General features: G+C 47.6%; 1 protein-coding gene across 2 annotated transcripts in view; it reads left to right on the top strand.

Moving 5' to 3' along the window:
* The window catches only part of GATB (glutamyl-tRNA amidotransferase subunit B), a 74078-nt gene that overhangs the window by 29773 nt on the left and 20709 nt on the right, over positions 1 to 23596 (top strand). For both annotated transcript variants that reach the window (XM_040966824.1, XM_040966823.1), the window contains exons 3-9: positions 2170 to 2283; positions 5397 to 5595; positions 5994 to 6116; positions 15019 to 15132; positions 17277 to 17361; positions 18015 to 18059; positions 19869 to 20058. In XM_040966824.1, coding sequence (XP_040822758.1) covers positions 2170 to 2283; positions 5397 to 5595; positions 5994 to 6116; positions 15019 to 15132; positions 17277 to 17361; positions 18015 to 18059; positions 19869 to 20058 — 870 coding nt within the window. The remainder of the gene's footprint in view (positions 1 to 2169; positions 2284 to 5396; positions 5596 to 5993; positions 6117 to 15018; positions 15133 to 17276; positions 17362 to 18014; positions 18060 to 19868; positions 20059 to 23596) is intronic.

Raw genomic sequence — 23596 nt, 5'->3', positions numbered from 1 at the left:
ATCACCTGCAATTCTTCACTCTCCTTCCCAGCGCCAGGCCAGGGAATCATTATGCATGTTCAAAAACAAACAAAGCAACCGGTGTTCTTCACGCTGTCTAGAAAAGAGGAGGAAGTTGGCCTTGAAGGGACAGACTGGACTGAAACTCAAGAGAAGGTGGTGGTTGGAAGAGCACTGCAGGCAATAAGGTGGAATTGGCTGGAGCCCACACTGCAGCCCAGCCCTGGAAGGACAAAGCTCACCACCAGACCTCCAGCTCCCCTTTCTGTGCACCTTGACTCCAGTCACCAACCTTGGATTTGGCAGGATTCTGCACCAGCTATATTTGTATTACAGTAACAACCATTTCGCAGAATGCTGAAAACGTCAATAATTAGAGCATCCCGTTCCTCACACACGTCGTTATTTCAAAAGCGTTTTTACTGTGAAGCTGATAATGTTAGTAAGCCCGGAAGGAAGAACTCCAAATAGGAGCTTTCAGATGGTTCCAGTTCCTAATCAGTGTTCTGAGATGAAGGCTGGGATGCTGCCACTCAGAGGGACATCTCTTGAGATTTTCTTTGGGAGTCTTGATGTACTGTAAGTTAATTGGCATGCTTATGTTCTTTATCGTTTGTTTTTATTTTTTAACTTCTTAAAGACTTTTTTTTTGTTTGAAAAGCCAAAATTAGAGTAGGAGGGAGAGAGAATGCTTCTGTGCACTGGTTCACTCCCTGTCTGGCCACGTTAGGCTGAACCCAGGAGCCAGGACCAAGTCTCTCGCATGAGCGACAGGGGCCCAAATACTGGGCTCTTGGGCCAGCTCTACCACGTGCCAGCTCCAGGAATCCAGGCAAGGCCCTCTGTCACTCTGTTTCTTGATTTGTCTCTGAAATACCAGAATTGCCATGAGGTTGAAATACAATGGTGAATGTGTAAATACTATTCATTTAGGCAATTACATACTGATACTTAAGAACAGTCTAGTAAAATATGGAAACGTTTCATCAGTCAGTACCACATCCTCAAAAAATACCCTGAAAGTTGAGTGGGGCAAGGAACTGTTTATGAACTCTGAAAGGTGCCCTCGTTGTATGACTTATCCACTCTGCAAAGTAGGCATTAGCTCCCTGTGTGTGCCCTGGGGAGGGAGCGATTGCTAAGTAGGTGCTGAGTTAGAGCAAAAAGGGGAAATCAGTTCTTGGGTTCCCAAGCACAGGATGGGGATTTTTTGTAAAGGCCATTTGTTTCAGAAAACCAACAGGAAAGATTCTGAAGGTTTTCACCACAAGGATACTATATGGAATTGAGGACATTGGGCATTTTATACCCTGATTTGGAAATTACACAGCAGGTGTTTGTACCAGATTATCACATGGTACCCTGTCAATGTGTATGGTCCTTACGTGTTCAAAAATGTCTTAAAACCTGTGTTTCAAAGCTAAGGGCACTGAGGTGCCTTGTCCTGTGGCACCGTGGGACAGAGTAGGATCAGGACCTGACTGGGACTTGGGCCATTCCACTTGTATCACATAGTCTCTAGTGGTCCTGTTGCATACCCCCGAAGTTCTTAAAACTTGTCAGGTCCTTTAGGGTGTCTGGTGGTGTCCAAGAAAGACTGCAGGGTCCAGAGCCCGATGGAAGTCAGCTATAGAGGGGGCAGACCCCCCAGAGCTCCTTTTCAGTTGGCCAGGCCTGGAAACGGCAAAAGGTAGGTAGCTGTGCTCCTTCCCAGGCCTGAAGGTGGCCCTTAGATTTCAGAATTGGCTATAGCTGCATCACAGTCGAGCAGCTCTCCCTCGGATCCTGGACCCCTGCCTGAGCCTTGCTGTTCAAGACTTCACCACTGTCAGCTTTGTCACTCCTGGCTGTGTCCGAGAGCAAGGGTTTAGATGTATTCCACATGCCACTCTGCTTCCTGCTTAGCCTCTAGGATGCTTCCTGTCCACTTAAGACCGGGGTTTGGGGGAAAGGGTCTCCAATGGGGCAGTTCCATCATTTGCTGCTTGCATTTTCTTTTTTAGATCATTTTCTGGATCCACGTGGTTTGCTTGGGTGCAGAGCCGCCCACACAGATTCTGAAGTGATGGCTGCTGAAGGGCCTGTGGAAGTCCTGGAGTGGCCACCGCTGTGGGGGAAGCGCTTGGTTAAGCTCTTGATTCTGAGCTGCACGATGTGCTGTGTCCATAGGTTCTCAACAGGCGCTGTGTGGAGGCAGCTGTGATGACAGGCCTCGCCCTGAACTGCCACATTAACCAGAAGTCACTGTTTGACCGGAAGCACTACTTCTACGCAGACCTCCCGGTGAGTGTGCTTGTGCTTCAGCCAATGGGAGCACTCAGTGCCTGGTCAGCCCTGCCACGGGAGCACTGGAGTGTGCCTGTTATCCTTCCCCTAGCAGCTGTGTCCCCCACAGCAGGTAGCATTGCCCGGCCCTGATGAATGCAGGTGCCCCCCCTTGCTTGCAAGATGGGATGCAATTGTCCTGGTTGCTGACTCCTTGGTTAGGCTCATGCTTCTGGTGGCGCGCTCCTAATTGGATGGGGACCAAAAGGAGCCAGCCTTCTCGGCTCAGCTCAGCTCATCCCAGCCGTGGGGGCATTTGGTGCTAATTGCCTGTTAGGACAAAGCGGACTCAGGCTGATGCTACGGGAAACGCGCACTGTAGCTCCGTGGACACAGTGAGAGCTTTTCTCTTTTAAGTTGAAGTTCCCAGTAATAGGGTTGTCTCCTTTGGAGATGTTTCTGTCATCTTACGAGGAGCAAGTAAGTGGGCAGTAGTAAGCAGGAACATGAACCAGAAACCTGGGCTGTAACAGCAGTAATTGGCCGAGCAGTCAATTCAGTATTTACCTACTTTTTCCTTAAAATCAAAGTTCTTTTTTCCCCCTTTAAATTCACAAGAGTCGGTTTTTCATAACATTAGGCTGGAATAAACTAGAAATGTGGAATGGGCTTCCCTGAGCAGTGTTTGGCTTGATCTGAACCTGTATATTTGCAAGTGTGAGTGTCCCTTAGGTTTGCAGAAGCAACGGGGACTGCGTGTGACTCCACCTCCTCATCTTTGCACTGGAGATCGGGGTGAGCCGTTGTTTCAGTGGGAGAGAGGAGGAATTAAGCCAGCAGCAGGAGCAGGACCTGGATTCTCCCCCAGCTGCCGCTTCGGTCCTTGGACTGCCACCCTTCCTGCAAGTTCTGCTTCTTGACAGGGCTGGAAAAACTCAGCTACTCTGCCTCCTCTTCTAAGAGTGCTAACCATTGTTGATTTACATGGGAGACTCAACCTGTTGACTGAAGTGAGATGCTTTCTGTTTTTTCTGGTCCAGGTAGTGTCAAAGCTCCAGAGCTGCACAGCATATGGTCAGGTTGAAAGAGCATTGGTTCTCCTGGCAACTTGTTAGAAATAACAAAATCCTCATCCACACAACACATCTCCTGAATCAGAAACCCATGAGGCAGGGTCAGGTGATGGTGTGTGTTACAATGTTTACTTACACATTTCTCCATCTCCTTGAAAGAAAGAATTGACAGAAAAAGAATGGGGAGGGAATGTAGGGAGGGAGAGAGAGAAGCGATTTTTCTTCTGTTCACTGGTTCAGATACCTGCAATGGCCAGACCAAACACACGAGGCCAGAACTCCAGCAGGGACCCATGCACACAGGGGCAGTTATCTGCTGCTCTCCAAGATACTGTAGGAGGAAGCTGGGTCAGAAGTGGAGGAGCTGAGACTTGTACCAGCACCCCGATGTGAGAGATAAGCATGCCAAGGAGTGGCTGCAGCTGATGTGCCACGAAACCTGCCCTAGCAGGCTGTGTGTTAACAGGTCTGCCGAGCTTCCAATGCCATTGAAGCTAAAGACCTTCTGGCTAGCTCAGTGGCTGGCAGCACAGAGTCTGGAGCCAGACCATCCGAGGTCACATGGTGACCCTGAGCCCTTCTGTGCCTTGTAAACATTAAAGAGGTCCCTGGGGCCCGGCACGGTGGCGCAGTGGTTAAAGTCCTCGCCTTGCACACCCGGGATCCCATATGGACGCCGGTTCTATCCCGGCGGCCCCGCTTCCCTTCCAGCTCCCTGCCTGTGGACCGGGAAAGCAGTCGAGGACAGCCCAAAGCTTTGGGACCCTGCACCCGCGTGGGAGACCCGGAAGAAGCTCCTGGCTTTGGACCGGCATAGCATTGGCCATTGCGCTCACTTGGGGAGTGACTCATTGGACGGAAGATCTTCCTCTCTGTCTCTCCTCTCTGTATATCTGCCTTTCCAATAAAAAAATAATAAAAATAAATCTTTAAAAAAAAAAAAGAGGTCCCTGGCCTTAGAGAAAGCAATGTACAAAGAACAGTATCCAGGCCCTAGCAAGTGCTACAAATGCTGGAGCCGTTCTCCTGTATTCTTCTCCAGTTCTTCCTGTTGACTTGCCATCGCTTTAGTGTGTGTTGAGGCATGAGTGCATTGAAAGGAATTCTTCCTTTCAATTCAGAAAGAGGGAAGGGAGTCTTGGCAATACCCATCAGTGTTTTCATACTCTTTGCTATCCATTAGGTGAGTGGGAACCTCCTGGCATGTTCTGGCTAGGAGAGCAAAGCATGTTGGGTCAGGGAAGGTGCTGGTGTGATTGGTTAGCTCAAAGAACAGAGAGAAATAATGAGCAACTGCCATTGGCCCTATTGTGAGTAGAAGGTAAAATGCTTAGCCAATATTGCTTAATATGGAGGGCATGTCAGGAACCCAGGAATGAGATGCAGAGTTCAAGCTAACGAGCTAGAGGGAAGCAATAAGTTGTTTTCTTAGGGGCCCCTGACAAGGACATTGCTCTTCCCCCAGAATGGCACTTCAGTAAGGAAGTGGGGTTCATGTTGCGACTGGGGGTGCTGAGCGTTAGGAGTTCTCAGGAGGCGATGGAAAGCCACCAAAGTCACGGTGAATCTAGACTGCATGACATGATATCTTATTTCTTCTTTCACTTCTTTCTTCTTTGCAGTTTTTGTTTTAAGTAAGCCTTTAACTGTGGAACATTAAAAAGAATAGTAGGGGTAGCTGTTTGGCCTAGCAGTTAAAACCCTCGAATAACATATGGGCAGAGTAGCTGGGTTCAGTACCCAGCTCTGGCTCTTGACTTGAGTTTCCAGCCCATACAGAACCTGGGAGGTAGTGATGATGGCTCCAGTTACTGGATCTCTGCCACCACATCTGGGAGACCTGGATGGCGTTCCCAGCTCCTGGTGTCAGCTCAGGCTTAGGGCAGTTTCAGGCATTTAGGGAGTGAAGTAGAGGATGGGAGCTTTCTTCTTTTTTCTCCATTTGCCTTCCTTTCTGCTTCTTAAGGATTTTTTTTTTTTTTTTTTTTTTTAGCAAAGTAGATCTTAGCTTATGTGGAAGGAATTGTTAGTGACCATGTAAGCTGTATTTGTGTGCAGGCAGGCTACCAAATCACCCAGCAGAGGCTCCCGATTGCCGTGAATGGGAGCTTGACCTATGGTGTTTGTGCTGGGAAGCAGCAGCACGAGAAGGTCCTCAAGAAGGTGAGGGTCAAGCAGATCCAGCTGGAGCAGGACAGTGGCAAGAGCCTGCACGATGACCTGCGGTCGCAGACGCTCATTGACCTGAACAGGGCCGGTAGGTGTGCGCTACACATTTCTCCTTCCACCTGTCTCAGTTCTTGGGCTTTAGGGGTTTCTCTTCCCATGTAAGTAAATGAAGAAGGCCTGGCAGACAGGGAGTGCAGTCTGCACTGCTTTGGTATTGGCATAGCTGATGAGAGAGCATAGTTTGAACTGTGACTGCTTGGGGCCTTGCTAGTAAATCACACCAGGGAGCAGATAAGCTTGCCCACCTGGTCACCAAGCCAACAGCAAGCTCTCACAAACAGACATAAAAGGAAGTGAACCAAATGGAAGAATCGAAAAGTGAGAGGGAATGGAGAGAATGTTTCAGTGGGTGGAACTGCTCCGAGAGTCCTTCAGTGAGCCTTGAGTCTATTAGTGTGCTGACCCAGCCCTGCGTGTCTTTGGTAGGAGTGGGCCTTCTGGAAGTGGTGCTGGAGCCCGACTTGTCCTGTGGGGAAGAGGCCAGGACGGCCGTCCGGGAGCTGCAGCTGATACTTCAAGCCCTGGGGACCAGCCAGGCCAACATGGCAGGTAGAGACCACCGAAGCCGGTCCCTCAGCCTTCGCCCTCTCCTTTACTGCTGCCCACATCTCTGCTGACTTTTGTTTTGTTCTCAACCATCCATGATACTGAGGTTGTTTTACATCCTTGTTTTTCGTTTTTCTGTTTGCTTGTGTTTTTTTAAGCCTTTTACTTACTTTGTGTGTGTGTGTTTCATGTTTTCCTTGGATTCTTTTCTGAGCTCCCAAATATAAAATAGCAGTTGACAGCAGTGCAAGACATGTGAGCAGAGGTGACATAGGACTGGATCTTTGTCCAGCTCCTCCCACTGGAGCCATGAGGATTAATGAAGACTGTAGCTCCACAGCTTCTTCTTCCCGGAAAGATGGCGCTGTGTTTCTAAAGAGTAACTCTTGGTTTATGAGTTCTGTAGGCAGACAGGTTTTCCTTTTTGTATGTTTTCTCTTTCTCCTCTTGTAAGATTTCCATCCATGTACAGCCGAAGCCAAATTATATTGAATGTAACCTAGGATGACTATACATAACTTGAACCTGAGATAAAATGTTAGCTTCAATAGATGCATAGTGGGAAACTTAAAACAAAACAAAAAAAGCACTTGCACTCTTGGGGCCAAGAAAATGGCACGTTATACATTTTTAGTGTTTGCAGATTGGGTAGGCATATTGCAAGTCTGGGTCAAGATCAGTTTCCTTGTGGTTCTGTTCATTGGCCCCTGTCTCATGCTGCTTATCTGCCCAGAAATTAATCTCTCCCAAGGTTTTACTCATTTTCTGTTCCTAGGGTTGTTTTTTTGTTTGTTTTTAACATATGTAAGATTTACTTATTTATATGTCTGAAAGGAAGCATGCTGGAAAGACAGAATCTATCTGCCATTCACCGATTCACTTCCCAAATGGTTGTAGCAGCCATGTCCGGACCAAGCTGAAGCCAGCAGCCAAAACCTCCATCCTGGTGTCCCACGTGGATGGCAGGAGCCCAGGCACCCTAGCACTGCCTTCCTAGGCATGTTATCAGGAAGCTGGCATGGCAGTATGGGATGTGGATATTATATACAGCAGCCTGACCACTGGGGCACAACATTAGCATCTTGGGGGGCTTTTTAAAGTTTCTGCCACCACAGGGGTACCTATTGATGGCACAGGGGTTCTGAATCTACAGTTCCATTTTTCCTTAGCACACAGAGTAATGAGTGCCCCCAGTAGAAGTAGTTCATCCCTCTGCTGGTCCACAATACTGTTTACCAACCTTATCATGTCCTAGGATGCATTTACATGTTAGAGCGTCTTGTGAATGTGCAGTACTACTTTTGTCACATCAGACATGTTATAAGCAGTGAATTATAACATTGGCGCCATTGTAAAAGTTGAGTCCGAAGATGGAACTTGCTTATTTGCTATCTTTTTTGTTAGATAAAGACTGCAGAAACACAGCCACTTGAGTTTGAGTGGCATAAAGGTTAGCCGCCTACAGTTCACTTTATAGAAATGAGACTTCTCAAATGAGAATTCTTTTTAGCTGTATCTCATTCTGCAGAAAAGAAATGACATGTGGGCAGATTGGATGATTATCCATTTATGCACTAAGTGTTCATTCTGTAATGCTTTCAAATAAAGTTTTTATTATTCCATTCCCCTTCGGTAAAACTGTGATTCCTGCTAACCCTATGGAATAATAAACAGGCCACCTGTTAGCTGAGAAATAGTCCCATCTGGGTCATTGCCAAGAGATAAGCCATAATGGCAAGAACTCATCCACCAGTGACAGCTGAGAGTGTTTATTACATCTCACTTATTGTGACACTTTGTTTTAAATAAAAATCCATAGATAGGCTTTTGGTTCGTAGCCCACTTGGATGCGCAATTCCCATTCCTCAGTGGACGGCATGTTCCTGCCGTCCATTGGGTTGACTGTGTGCAGTAGACACAAGCATTTGAAAAAATTAAATTATTGTCTCTTTGAAACCTGCAGGTCATGCTGATCCTTGTGATAGGGGCATCCCATCCTAGAGTGCTGGCTTGAGGGCCGGCTGCCCTGTTTGCAGCCCAGCTCCCTGTTAACAGGGCTTGCGAAACAGTGGGAGAAGGACTCAAGTGCTTGGCCTCAATCAGACCTGGCTCTTGTGGCCATCTGGGGAGTAAAACAACAGATGGAAATTCAGTGAGTGAGTGAGTGTGTGTGACTTACTCACTCATACACTGTGTGTGTGTTTATCTCACTCTGCCTTTCAAAATAAATAAATCTCAAAAAAATAAACTTTTATGTGTCCAGTGTTGTGAAGTAGTAGCTTAAGCATCTACTTGCAGCACCGCCATCCTTGACAGGCCCCAATTTGAGTCCCAGCTGCTCTATTTCCTGCTCAACTGCATGCTAATGTGCCTGGGAAAGCAGCCAAGGGTGGCCCAGGTGCCTGCACCTGTGACATCCACATGTGAGACCCAGAAGAAGCTCCTGGCTTCCAGCCAGTGTGGCTAATTGAGGCGTGAACCAGTGGACAGAAAATACCTCTCTCTGCTCCTCTCTCTAGTCTTCCCTTTCAAATAAATAAAACAAATATGCAAATAAATTAATAGACTTTTTTAATTTGCTGAGAGATGGGTAGTATTATACTCATTATAGAGAAGATAAAATAAAGGTTAGGAAAGTTGAGTTATTTGCCCAAAACTCACAAGAAGTGACTGAGCTGGGATTTGAGGCCAGGTATGGCTGACCCCAGAAGCCATTTCTTCAAGTTCAGTGTCAGATTGATGCTTCCTGTGGTGGTGGCAGTGTCCCAGTTGCCAAACATGCTGTCTCCAGGTGACAGTATAGCAGAATGTGGGGGCCTGGCCTGGGATCCTGTCCTTCTGCCTTTCACTGGAGAAGAAGGAGTCTTCAGGTCAGGCTGCCATGAGAGGGGTGGCCCTCATGGGACAAAGTCTGGACTTCCACGCTGGCTGTGTTCAGTTTCAAATTCCTCGACTCTGTCATGAGAGCCACCGTGTAGGGATGAATGCAACCATGTAGAGAAAACTAAGCAGCGAGCTGGCTGGGAGCCCCTGCTGGGTATATGTCACCTGGTTTTGTTCACAGTAATAAGAGGTACTGCAGTAAGGGAATCACAGTTCATCTGGATGAATAAGCTTGGTGAAACATGCCCTGTGCGGTTTGCTCACATTATGATTTTTAAATTCTTTCTTTGGTTAAAGCTTGTTGTTGAGTTTTTCAGAGAGCCTGCAGCAATCAGAGGTGGCTGAACAGACCATCCCCGACCCTGTAGTCCCTACTACCTGTCAGGACTGTTTCCTGTTCTGAAGTTGTCTTTCTTTACCCTCCTTCCTTCATTTTGAAAGGCAGAGTGAGAGAGACAGATCTTCCATCTGCTGGTTCACTCTCCAAATGACTGGACCAAGCTGAAACCAGGATCATTTCCAGATCTCCCATGTGGATACAGGGACCCAAACATTTGGGCCACCTTCCACTGCTTTCCCAGACACATGAGCAGAGAGCTGGACTGGAAGTGGAACAGCTAGTCTCAAAGTGGTACCCTTATGAAATGCCAGTGTCACAGGTGGCAGCCCAACCCACAATACAACCCACTGAAGTTGTATTTCTGTAACATGGATGTGGCTTAGAGAAAAGTATGTGCCAAAACACTGCACTTAATGGTCTAGTTTTTTATTTTGTTATTAACACGTCTCAACTTCTGGAAGCTTCGTGATGTTGTGATTGTGTGGGTATGAAGGCCCTCCCTCAGAGCTATAAATGCACGACGTAAACCTGACTACTGTGGCTTTTGTGCACTTGAGGCAATTTAACTTAATTTGTTTAAAAGGTGTTCATCTTCACTGTCTAGAATGTCTGATACTATATTTGAATCCAGGCTAGTGAACTCCCTTTCAACACTGCAGGATACTAAATGATTCCTCCAGACATTTGTGTTGTATACTCTTCCTCGAGAAGAGACTCAAATTGGTGCTTTTATTCCTCCTCCAAATTAGAATTCTAAATTGTAAAAGACAGTTTCATTTTTAAAAAGCAGGTGAGTAATTCAAGGTTCCCGGGTTCAAAAGCAGTTGTCTCCCAAGCATTGAGACTTGGTTGAATAGGCAACAGCTCACTCTGAAAGTTTTTCACTAAGCTTAATGGGCCTTTCAGTGGATTCCAACTGCAGATTAGTCCTATTGAGATGAAATTTTGAAACTTCTCAGTGAGAGAGAAACCAGTCTGCTTACTCACTGCTCAGGAAAAATGCCAGGCCATTGGCTTTTTCATTCAGCAAGGTTTAATTGATGGGGCAGTCATCCAGTGCTTGACTCAGCTCTAGGTTCTGAAAAGACATTGTTCCTTCACTATGGACTTTAAGTTTATGAAGGAGACAAACACATGAACAAAGAAAGCAATGAGGAGCAGATAACCTAGCAGTTAGGGAACCCACGTCTGCATCGGTCAGAGTGGTAGGGTGTGATGCCCAATGCTGGCTCCTGTCTCTGGCTTCTTGCTAGGGCAGATTCGAAAAGACACCAGTCCAGTGATTGGGTTCCTGCCACCCAAATGAGAGAGTCTAGATGGCACTCTGCCCGGATCTAGCTCCAGCCACTGCAGACATGCATTGAGTAAACCAGCAGGTGAGACTTCTCTATACCTCTGCCCCTTAAACAAGCAAGCAAGCAAGCAAATAAAGACACAGTTGTTTATGAAACCCAGTTAAGTTTTATGAAACCCAGTTATACAGTTAAGTGCTCAAGGGAAATATGCACAAGGTGTCCTGATAGTGAATCATGTTGGAACTGAATGTGTTGCCATTTTGGGGCCCTCAGAGAAAGTGACAGTAGGTCTTGTAGACTGAAGGCCACAGCCAGCGTGGACTATGAGGCAGCATTCCGGGAAACGGCCAAGACAAAGGCCCTGGATGGAAAGTTTGCATACAGAATATTGCTGTGAGGTAGCTGTGGGAGTAGGAGACTGCTATGGGTGAGCAGAGTGGGGTACACGTCTGCTAAGACGGAAGGCAGGCAAGGGATAGATTTCAGATGATGGCAAGGTTGGTTCCCAGCCCAAGAGCAGCGGGAAACCGCAGAAGGGTCTTTTAGGCAGGGGAAAGATGGCCGTTTCCTGTTCTAGAAGCTGCTCTGTTGCTCTGTTGCATTTGTTCAGATGCAAGGGGCTGCTCTTTTGAACAGTGCTGAAGGCCATGAAGATGGAGAGATGGGTTGATATAAGATGCTGTGTAGAAGTAAAAGGATTTGAAGCCATCTGGCGTCAAAGTGGGAGAGAGGGAGATAGCAGGAATGCCATCAAGGGAGTTTGAGAAGCAAGCTGTGGTGGTGCCATTAGCTGAGTTGGAAGATGAGGACAAGAATGTTTGTAAGGGGCAAAGAAGAGTTTGGTTTTGAAAGCTCAGGTGCCTGTGAGACCTCCATGTGACACTGTCAGGTAAGCACTGAAGGGTATAATTATATCACATATGGGAGAAGTCAAGACTAAAGAGAAAATTGAGTTGTCATAGGAACATAGGTAGTGTGTAAAACCAGGCAGTCCTACACAGAACAAAAGTGAAGAAGAGGGTCCATGGACCGGCACAGTAGCCTAGCGGCTAAAGTCCTCAACCTTGCATGCACCGGTATCCCAGATGGGTGCCAGTTCTAATCCGGGCTGCTCCACTTTCCATCCAGCTTCCTGCTTGTGGCCTGGGAATACAGCAGAGGATGGTGCAAAGCCTTGGGACACTGCACCCATGGATCGGCTCAGCTCTGGCCATTGAGGTCATTTGGGGAGTGAACCAGTGGATGGAAGATCTTTCTCTCTACCTTTCCTCCTCTCTGTATATCTGACTTTCCAATAAAAATAAATCTTTTTATAAAAGAACAAGAGCAATAGGATGCACATGCGCTGAGGAGGGAAAAGGAAAGGTTAGTTGACACATCACGTGCTGTCAAGGTGGCCAGTAAGCCAAGCACATGCCATGTCCTGGGTCCCCTGGATTTGTCAGCCAGGAGGTTCTTCGTGACTTTGACAGGCATTTGCGGAGACAGGAAGAGAAGCCAGGCTGGGTTTAAGTGACATGGGGAAGATTGTGTGGGCAGCAATCAACAAAACATGTCAGGAAATTGTCTAGAAAGAAGAGAAGTGAGGGCTGAGTGAATGATGGAGTGGAAAATTGGCTTAGGGAAATGGGTTTTGTGGTTTCTGTGGGTTCTAGAGCTATTGCATATGCTTGTTTCAAAGGCAGCACTGAGGAAGAGATTAGTGGTGGAATTGGGAAAGAGGGAAATAACTCAAAGACATGTCCCTGTGAAGCAAGAGGGAAGCTAGAATGTGGGCTAAGTGGTCAGGGGCCTACCACTGTAAAGATCGGGTTAAATCCAAACTTTGTATTACCTCCTCACAGGAGACTGTGGTTGTGTGTACAAGGGGACTGCAAAGGATTCATAGAAAAATGAAAAGATGGATTGTTTTGGTGCAGAAATATTGTGAAGTCTGTGTGTATAAGTGATCTTCCTGGAGCTCATGGAAAATGCATTGCATACCATGAAAGCACTAATTCCTGGATTTCAAGACATTTTTGTACAGAAATAAACTTGGATTTTCATTCTGTTTCCCACGAAGCTTTGAAGATCCCTTGCATTTAACTAATTTGGAGGACCCACCAATAGAAGTTTGTTGGTATAGATTCCCTTGGAGAGGTAGGCCTCAAACACTTATAACCTTGAGCGAAGAGAAGTTGACAAGAGAGACAGGGACACTGGGAGACTTGCTCATGGAAGACTTGGAAGGGGAATGCAGCCAGCTCCCTGTGGGGCTGGGAGCTCTCCTGTGGAGTGGCTGAGACCAGATGAGGGCTCTTTAACACCCAGCAGAGAAGAGCTCCACCTCATGGGAACTGCCTGTGCACCGGAGTGAGCAGTAGGGTAGCAAGCTGTGCCATGACAGCGTGAAGGTCCTAGTCCCATGGTGGTGACTGGACAGGCAGCTTACTGCTCTGTTCGGAGCTCACAGTGTGGTCCTATCACCCAGGCTTGAAGGACCGAGGCCTTGGCCCAGGTGGTTGCAGTAGAGATGGAAAGGATTAGAGGCAGAGATTGAGAGAGGCGAGAAGAGAACAAACCTTCATCCTTTCCAAATGCCTGCACCAGCCAGGCAGTGGCCCAGAGCTGGGAGGTCAACAGGGTCTCCTAAGTGGAAGGCAGGGACCATCAGCACTGCTTCCCAGCGTCCACACCAGCAGGAGGCTGGAAGCCAGAGCCGGGAGCTGAACACACAGACTCTGATGTGGAATGTGAGCCTCTCTTAAAAAATAAAAAAAGACATATGCTTGCTTATTTGAAAGACAAAGTGAGAGAAAGGGAGAGACGGAGAGAGAGAGGTTACCCATCTGCTGGCCCACTCTCTAAATGGCCATAACAGCCAGGAGGCCAGGAATGCCAAGTGAATCTCCCACATGGGTCATAGGGGCCGCTCCAATATGAGATGCTACAGGTAGCAGGTTAACCCCCTGTGCCACAATGCCAGCCCCAACTATAGGTTTCTTTAACCAACATCTTAACTACAAGGCTAAACGTCCACCAGACGTGTTGCTTTTTTTTTTTTTTTTTACTTTTTTTATAGTGGTTTTATTTATTAATTTAAAATTTTTATTTTTGATGTTTGCACCGGCCATTGTGGTCACTTGGGGAGTGAATCATCAGGTTGAAAGATCTTCCTCTCTGTCTCTCTTCCTCTCTGTATATCTGACTTTGCAATAAAAATAAGTAAATCTTAAAAAAAAAAAAAAAAAGACAGCAACTACCAAGGGGGCCAGCTCGTGCCAGTTCATGTCCCAGCTGCTCCACTTCTGATTCAGCTTCCTGCTTGTGGCCTGGGAAAACAGAGGATGGCTCGAGTCCTTGGACCCCTGCCCCTGTGTTGGAGACCCAGGAGAAACTCCTGGCCTCATTTTATCCCAGCTCCAGCTGTTGCTGCCATTTCGGGGGTGAGCCAGTGGAAGGGAAGCTCTGCCTCTCCTTGTCTCTCTAACTCTTTCAAATTTAAAAATATATATAACTTCGCATAAAAAGAACCTACTCAGAGAAACTAAATGCCGCATTTTGTCTTCTCATTCTGTTGCTTCAATGGTTGTAAGTGAATTGGAGAATCTGAACTTTGGAGGGTGAGAAGTAGGATTATTTCTTATCTGCATCTCTGTCTTGGGATTTTTAACTTCCCTCCTTTCCTCAGGAGCCTTTTAGTCCTCTCCACTGTCACTTTCTGCTCTTGGGGTTTTTGCCCTACATCTGAAAAGGTTTTGGGGTGCCAGCCCCTTCTTGGTCTGGTCACGGACAGCCCACTGCCACACCCTTAGCCCTGTGTCTGCTGCACAACATCCTCACTGTACTCAGCCAGGATTCATAGTCATGTCTGTGAAAAGAACAGATGATGACGGTACCCGGAGCACAGAGGAGGGGAGAACCAAATGTCAGCTGTAAATTGTCAAGGACTCTCTGAGAAACCGTCTGCAGTCACTGTTAGAAAAGCCACCTTCTAGGGCAGAGCAATGTTAGCCGGTAAGGATTTAGCAACCTTTTCTCCACCCCAGCTTGGACACTTTAAAGCATCACCTTGAATAAAGATGCAGAGTAAATCTCCATTTCAGCTCAGTAAATCTTATTTAGCTCAAAATAAATGCAAACCTCCCAGCTGGTACTGCCCAAGTGTCTCTTCTCTCCAGTGTGTGCACAAGTGTGCACACAGAAGCAGAACACCTCCCAAGGGAACAGAGGTCTCAGCCATGTATGTCAGGACCCTCCTATGTCAGGACCCTCCTTGCCTGCTCTACCATCAGGGGCACCTGACGCTGGTCACGTGAGATGCGCTTTCCCTTGGCACTCTCCCACCTTAGGAAAACCATGTTGCCTTATGGAGTTTTGTACAGAGCTGTTCTTCCTCTTCTTCCAGAGGGCCAGTTGAGAGTGGACGCCAATATATCTGTGCACCACCCTGGCGAGCCTTTGGGTGTTCGGACCGAAGTGAAGAATCTCAACAGCATCAGGTTCTTGGCCAAGGCCATAGGTGAGTGTCAGCTGTTTGCATCTGATAGAGTTTGTTGTGTCAGTTACCTCTTGCCGCCTGACAAGCCACACTGACTTTCATTTTCATAGTTCTGGTGGTTGAAAGATGATTCTGCTGCTTGTCTCATGTGAGGCACTCACTCATGTGGCTGTAAGAAATTGGCAAGTGGGCCAAAGCACAGGTCTCTGACATGGCCTTGGTGTTGGGGTCTTCATGTTGGATGTCTGCTAGGCTTTTCAACCCATGTGGTTTCTCTTCATTCATTTGCTGAGCCTGATCTTCCTGTTTGACAATGGGAATGTTCTAGGAAGGTGAGGAAAAAGCCTTGAGGCCCTTCCCAATACACTTGACTCAAAGCCACTTGAATTCAGAGCAGGTTCAAGGAGAGGGGGACCAGAGCCTACCTCCTTGTAAGGATCAGTTGCACAATCCAGTGGCTGTGTCTTACCAGTCACAATGTTTTTTTTCCTGACCAGCCTGAACTCTCTGAGGTCACATTTGTTCATGTTAGACTGACCTGGCATGGCTTGACCTAATTTGTTAATTTTTTTTTCCTTCCCTATTTTTGACTAATACAATGCCTGTGCCTATGCATTCAAGTATTGGTCTTATTGGTGCACATGCCTTGGGTGTTTCTTGGATGACAGATATGCAATAATAATTAAAATGGAATAGCTTAGCAAGGCAAATATCCAAGATTGTCCCATTGGAAACTGATGACTGTGAATCTGAGGGGAGAATACTTCAGGAAAGCCAAAATCTGTGTTAGAATTGAAGTTATCAGGAGAGGAGGGAGGGAAGGAATTTAAATTTCATCCCTTCAAAAGTGCGGGCAACACAACAGCCGAGTGCAGTCCCGAACCGTGGCTGTAGCGCCTTGTGTCTTGTCAAGGTAAGTATTAGAAACTACGGAAAAGATCACTCTAGAGTTGGATCAAACCCATTCATGTGAACCAGTCTCTGTGAAGGTGCTCTGGGTCTGTAATTTTCAGGATAAATGGCAGAAGTAAAAAATTATAGGTTGGGGAAGGTAGAAGAAGTTTCCATGTGAAGATGGACTGAAGAGTGTGAACCTGGTCTCTAACATGAGACACATAGATTGTTTCTACAATGATGGGAGATTTGGATCAGGGAAAACCCTTGGAGTCCAAGTTTATGACAAAGTTTGGAACAAACAGAATGAAGTTGCACCTCTCCTGGTTGGTGGGAAGGAGACTTATTCTAAGTCAGGGTGATGGAAGCCTGAGATGTTTCAGGTAAATTTCATCCATGATGAATTATGAGGGGCTTGCATTTGGCCATCACCAACCTCTGTTTCCTTGAAGTGCCCTCTTGAGGTGCATTCTGACAGAGAATCCCAGCTGGGCACTGAGCTGGAGCCTGAGCTGCGGCCTGAGCTGCGGCCTGAGCTGGGACCTGAGCTGGGGCCTGAGCTGGGGCCGTGTGTTCTTCATCTTTTTCTCCTGAGGGCAGGTCTTTGCACTGTTTTCACATAAGCCAGAGTGAGCACAGGCCACATTCTGGGTTTGCTGCACCACAGCAGTTCCGAGAAAGGGATCTGGATTTGGGCCAGGGCAGATGGTGCCTAGTGGGCTGCGGAGGTAAGGGGCGGCTCAGGCTGTTCGGGGAGGCTCAGGCTGTTGTTCATGGCCAAGTGGTGAGGAATACAAGTTGGTTCCCACATCCTGTCTAGATGGTGAGGAAACATGGCATGGCTCTTATCTGTGGTGGATCACAAATCTGTTTGAAAATAGAATGGAAATTCTGGACCCTCTCTACAGGTACATGTCCACATTTTGTCAAGAATTTCAGGGGCTATGGCACCATTTGAACCATCTGTGGATCCTGGATTCAAACCTTTGGTGGATACCAATGCTAGATCCAAGTCACTAGACCGAGACACTGCTTCCAGCCCTGCTTCTGCCCGGGTCGCTTAATCTTTCTGGGGGTAGGGCTTCAGCAGCCCTCTTCGGCGTCAGTTGCCTGTGATGGCTGTAAGAGGAGGTACAGCCCAGAAGGGAAGGGTTATTACATGCTGATTATTTTTATTTTTGACTTGAAGATTGAGAAAGGTTTCTAATTAGTGCTTGAGTGGATGAAAGGTATAATCAAAACATGATACTAAGTAAATTATGCTTTCGCAGACTATGAAATCCAGCGGCAAATCAGCGAACTTGAGAATGGAGGTGAAATTCTGAATGAGACTCGCTCGTTTGATTACAAGCTGGGGTGAGTTTGCTTCCGTAAGCATCTGGACCGCAGTCGGTGGGGTCTGGGAGTCTGGGCTTGACTGCAAACCATCCTGGTGGCCTTGAAGCAGGTCGTTAGCTTCTCTGCACTGGTTCATCCTCACTGCCGGGATGGGACATGTCCTGCTGGGCTGTACAGGTGAACACAGACCCAGGCTGGTGATGCATGCTCTGGGTCCTGCCTTGCTTCCAGTGTATCTGCCTCATGACGAGAATGTTTACTTCCTCAAAGTATGTAACAGAACTGCACCAGTTTAAACTAGAGGGCAAAGACCTGGTTGTGGAGTTGTTGCTGTTGAGCTAACTTTGACCCTAATTTTCTGACTCAGAATTATAAGGCTTCTAATGTTCTAAGCAGAATGGAGAAAAGAGTTCGGAAGCCTAGAGGTGGAGCTGACTGGGAGCCTGAGAACATTGAGGCAGTCCAGTCCCCTGTACTTGTAGTTGCCACTCTTGAAATTCCTCTTCCTTTGTTGTTACTTGTCAATGTGGTTATGTATGTGTCTCCTCTGGAAGCCTAATGAACTTGAGTTTGCCTCGATCCCTCCTTGGGAGGGGAGCACCCCGGCCAGCATTGAGGTGGACCAGTGCCGTGGCCAGTGTTCATCTCGTCTTCTTTTTTAACTGTTGCAGGTGCACCGTGCCCATGAGAGACAAAGAAGGGAAGCAAGACTACAGGTGACTGTTGCTTATGACAAAATACCACAGCATGGTTGGGGTTAGGGGCCAATTTCACATCCAGTTAACGATCACCTTCATGACCCTGGTCAGAAGCCACTGGTGGCCCAGTTCAGAAATGGGAAATTGAGACTTCCTATTTCTTTGTGTATGTGAGAAGAGAACTATTTTCTTGATTTGATTGCATCTGTCTACTCCATGTGGTGGGGTTCAGCTGCTGGAAAACACTTGTTCACTCTTGCGTGTCAACTTGAACTGAGAAAATGGCAATCGAGGTGGGGCTGCAGGCTGTAACAGATCCAATATTGCTGGAAAGAAAAAAAAAATGAGAAAAGCAAATGTACTCAGGAGGATTGAAGGTAGATTCTTTCAGACCTCAAGTACTGTGATTCCATGGATAAAGTAAACAGAGAAGCTTCCTACTAGATCCACAAGTAAAGCAAATAATGAGGAGACATTGTCTTTTCCCCCATTGAGTTGAACAGTTGGCACAGATTGAAGTTGGTGGAGCAACAGTTACTGAGCGTAGCTTGCTTAGCTTGGGGAAGTACAGGAGGGTCACTGAGTAGCTGCTGTTGCCAGAGAGAATCAAACAGAGCATTGTTAGGTGGGCAGAAGAGACCAGGAAGCTTCTGGAGTGAACTTCCCCGTGGACCCCCCCACCCTGCATCTCTCAAAGGGAGGATTCCTTCTGTGGCTGTCATTGTCTGGGTCCATTGTGGTCTTCCCAAGAACCTCCTTGGTTCTTCCTTGTTGCTGCTGCTCTCATGCTGAGCGTGGAGGGTGGCTTTGAACTCGGCCAGCAGCCCCAGCTCGATCCCACACCGGCACGGGCAGCGAGTTGCCTGATGCCTCCCTTTGGCTTCCTCTCGCCTTCAGAAGTCAGACTGATTCATAGCGGGGACTTGGCACGAGCTGATGAATTGCCTGCGCTGCTGATGTATTACTTTCAAGCCACCATTTGTTGTGCATTATCCTGCGTTTACATAAGTTCTTTGACAAAAATGGGTAGAGAGAAAGCACTGCTGTTGGAATCGAGCAGAGGAAAGGGACATTTTTGTTTCCTGTGATTATGTGCAGAGATGCAGTGTCCACGTTTTAGCTGTTCTTAAGGACAGTCAGACCGACAGCAAAGCAGAGGTTGAAGGTACAGCATGTTCTCATATGTTCCCTTGTCCTCCTCCACCTCTGCCAGATTCTGTCACTAACATCCTGGGTTAATGTGGTACTCTTGTTACAGTGATAAACCAGTATTAATGCCTCATTATCAACCCAAGTCTGTAGTCTCATCAGGTCTCAGCCTCTGCAGTTTGGCATGGATGTGAAGATGCGACGGTGCACCTGCCGTTACAGCTCCTGTAGGCAGTGTCCCCATGCTCCCCACTTCTCCCCTGTCCTCAGCCCAATGTGGCCCATCCATTCATGTCTTCTTCAGGAAAGAAAGTTGTTTATTTCCATGTAACTTTTCATTTGTTATACCAGTACTCTGAGAAAGAGAAGGAATTTAAAATGGAGCAAAGTGATGTTTCTTCTAGGTAAAGCGCTCTCATTCAGTCCTGCCCTCTGCGGTCTCCTGGCTGTATACTTTACTTGGTGTGGCTCATTTGGCCCATTGTTAGATAAGCATGGAGGGTGGTGCTTGGGACGCTTGGACACTTGCCGAGAATGTCCTAGGAAACAGAATCGATATTGTAGGATATCAGAAAGTAATATGGTGTCTGAGCCCAGAAACATTCATACTAGAGATAAGTTGGGGTTTTCCGAGTCCTCCCACCCTGGCTTCAGGCCCCATCTTGTCTCTCGGCCCAGGTTTATGCCAGAACCCAACCTGCCTCCCCTGCTGCTCTACGACTCCACGTCCCTGCCTGCAGGTGCGGACTCCCGGCAGGTGATCAATATCGACAGCATCCGGGAGATGCTTCCGGAGCTCCCCAGCGTGACCCGAGAAAGGCTCGTTCAACAGTACGGAATGCTGCCCGAGCACAGCTTCACGCTGCTGGTAAGCACTGAGGCGGGCTGGACCTAACCCAGCTCCGCACATGAGCTGGCTGCCGGGCAGCCAAGCGGTGCCTGCAGAGCGCCTCAGTTCTGGCCCACATGCTTCTGGACTTTGCTTCCCATGCGGTGACACCACGTGCTCCCAGTGAAAGCCGAAGAGGAAGTAAAAGCTCACCGCCATCCCGCCTTGTGCGTGCAAAGGGGCAGCTGCTCACAGCAGCCGCACAGACTCTGAGGGTCCCCCAAGGGTCTGCAAGGGCAGCAGAAAAGCAGTGTCTCGGTTTCTGATGGGCTGGCAGGGGCAAGGGGCCCCAGACCTGCCAGTGATTTACCAGCCATGAGAGGAAACGGTCATTGGGCACCGAATGCTGCGTCCTTTGAGGCTGGCTGTTTGAGCATCTGAAGGAGTCTGCGGACAGCCTGGCTCTGTTCAGCCCTGCCGGGGGGTTTTCATCCTTTTCAGAGCTGTTTGGGGTTTTGTGGTTTCCTTTGTTGGTGCAGCACTGAAGTGATGGGCGTCGGTGAGTAGCATTTGGTCACAGTTGTCTTCTTCCTGTCCGGGAGGGAGGAAGCGGAAAGGGTCGCTGCAGTGCCTCCCAGGGCTGCCGCACTCTGGCGCTCTGCCTTTGTAGAGACACGCCCTGTGGAAGCTTTTCAGGTGGCCAGCAATACGCACATGGGAATGCAGGAGCAGCTCACAAGGGGACTGCGGAGACTCCAGGGAAGGCGGAATGAAAGGAGACATTTATTGTGGTGCAAAGCAGATTTTGAAATCCATGAGTATTTTTTTTTAACATTACATATTTTCTGGGAACTCTGAAGGCCCATTACATGCATGGATTTACAAATATTTTATGCACCACAATAAATTCACCATCCAGCTCCATTTTCCATGGACTTTTTGATGTACCCTTGTATTTTTATTTCTGCTTATATACTTTAATAACAGACACCCAGCAGTTTGTAGTACAAGGCAGGCAATGGGATATTTGTTGGAGGATGATTCGCTTAGAAAATATTTTTTACCTTTTTTTTTTAAATTTTGATTACCATGAAGTACTTGTCCATTTTTATAGAGGTTACGGTGCAGTATCTTGACAGGCACAGCATGAACTGGCCAGACCAGGCAGCCAGGCTATCTGCATATCTTCTCTTTGTGTCTGGAGCCTCCAAGTCCTCGTCCATGTCTTGCCACAGAACACACTGCACCATTGTGAACTGTAGCCCACTGCTCTGTGGGAGGACCCCAACACTTGTCACTTCCAACTGACTGGGGTGTGGTACCTGTGAGCCGGCCTCCTCCTATCCTTTTTCCACTACTGTTTCTAGATCAGATTGACTGTTTTTTGGTTTTTCTGAACCTCCACAGTTGAGCACTGACATGCACTATGTGTTTCCATGTCTGACTTAGTTTGCGTACCATGATATCCCGTTCCATCTGCTGTGCTGCAGAAATGATGACTCTTTGTCCTCCATGAGAAGGACAAAGAAACTTCGAGAAGTTTCCAGAGAACCATATATGAGAACTCCTTGTTGATCACCAAGAATGATTAGGCTGGTCAGGAAATTTCAAGGGCTTCAGACAGCTGCTCACAGCCACCTGCTGGCTGCTGTTGCGCCTTATCCATAGCTGTCGCATCGGCTGTCTATTCATTATTTACTGATAAGTGTGTCTTGCTCAGCCTCTCGAGGACAAGGGCCATTCTGTGCTCTCTGTTTCTCAGAACACAGACTGGCATAGCACCAGTGCTGGAAGGCAGGAGTTAGACTATCAGACAACCGCTGCACCTGCCGCTTCTTTACTCCCACAGTTTGGCTGCAACACAACACATCAGCCGTCTACATCTCCGCCTCTATCGTGGCTGCTCAAGTTTCTAGCCCACTCAAGCTCAGTACCACACTGCACCTCACGACTTCATGCCAGCCTGTGTAGGGGAAGGAGCCAGCTGCTCAGCCTCCAAGGCCTCTGCTACAGCTTTGGGTGGCATCTGACCCCTTGAGTGAAAGCCTCGCAGGGTAGCCATTGGGGGAGCCAGGCTCCCTTTCTTTGTTTAAGACCTGTTTTAGAGAAGTCCCCGAAAATGACATTGAAAAACAATCTTTGTGTATCCACAAAAAAGAAGCAAAAGGATCTTTCAGTCTCGTCTTGCTTGGCACAGCCAGTTCCGCTCCAGGAGGCAGAGGGCAGCTAGGCGAGGTTGTGCAGTCAGCCTTGATGTGTGGCAAGCACAGTGTAGGCCTCACCATCCTGAACATGAGTTCTGTGAGGGCAGCGATGTTTTTGCACCTGTATTTGTGTCCCAGCCTTTTCCTGCGTCTTCACTGCTAAGCCCTAGTAGGCTTTGAGTACGTGGTGAGGGGTAACAAACAGGTGAGAGTGTGGCTTAGTAGTTTAGGCTCTGTTTAGAGACCCCCATTTTCATTATTGACGCTTTTATTAGCAGGTACCAAGACAAAAACAAAGTTTTTTTTTTGTCAACTTCTAAAAGTAAGTTCATGAAGTTCATAAAGAAATGGAATTAGAAGTTATTTTGGTAGCAAAAACAAAAACAAAACAAAACCTTGAAGTCCAGGCATAGTCTTTTCATAATCTACACTTTTCCATGAGCTTATTAAAGACTCCTAGTATGTAGACAGGACCCTCCAGGTACAGCCCACGGGCAGATCACAGGAGCTGAAGAATATAGGGTAGAAACCCAGAGCAGGCTGTAAGTAACTTGGTTGACACAAAAAGGACAGCTTCCAGAAGGAAGGTATTCCTTAACTCTTTTTGAAACTCTTTTTGACTTATCTTGGAAACCTTACTTTTTCTAACTTGCAGGTAATGTATTTAGTTCATTAGTTGTTTGCCAAAAGCGCTAGTACCTGAAATGTCCAGGATGAGACTAGAACAAGACAGGAACGGCCACAGGATGACTCAGACAAATTATTTTCCTGAAATTAGGCAGTGCCTGAGCCCTTTGTGATTTTGTAATCATTGGCAGCTGAGTTTCTCATAACACAACCAGAAATGATCGGTTCGTGTGTTTTCCTGCCTTCATCAGGAACACAACAGATTGCTGAGAAGGGCAGATGCACAAATCTAATGAACCATCTTTCAATTTGAAGAGTGCCCAGGAGTATTCATTAAATAAATAGCAGTGGTGGAGGTGCGCCGCGCAGAGTGGTTCCATGCTGCATGCCTGAGGATAGCTGATTAAAAATGAAGCAGTGGGCGCAGGCCCACCCCCCCCCACCCCCCCCACCCCCCCCCCCCCGCGCACATGCCTGATCCACGAGCAGGAGAGGACTTCAGTCCTCAATCCATCTTGGCATCTTACTGTACAGGAACCACTGGGTTATGTATTTGTAGAAGTTTTGTTTTCATTTTTATTTGAAAGAGACAGAGGTGGATGGAAAGAGATCACCCAATGACTGGTTCACCCCCCGCCATCCGGCCCCGGTCAAGGCCAGGGTCCCTGAACTCAATCCAGGTCTCCCACGTTGGTGCCAAGGAGGCAAGCAGTTGAGTCATCCGCTTGCTGGCTCCCTGGTGTGAG

Source organism: Ochotona curzoniae, unplaced genomic scaffold (assembly GCF_017591425.1).
Source record: "Ochotona curzoniae isolate NIBS_2020 unplaced genomic scaffold, NIBS_Ocur_1.0 scaffold_4506, whole genome shotgun sequence".
NCBI lineage: Eukaryota > Metazoa > Chordata > Mammalia > Lagomorpha > Ochotonidae > Ochotona > Ochotona curzoniae.
The sequence above is the reverse complement of the archived record's forward strand: the minus strand, read 5'-3'. Positions and strand labels throughout refer to the sequence as shown.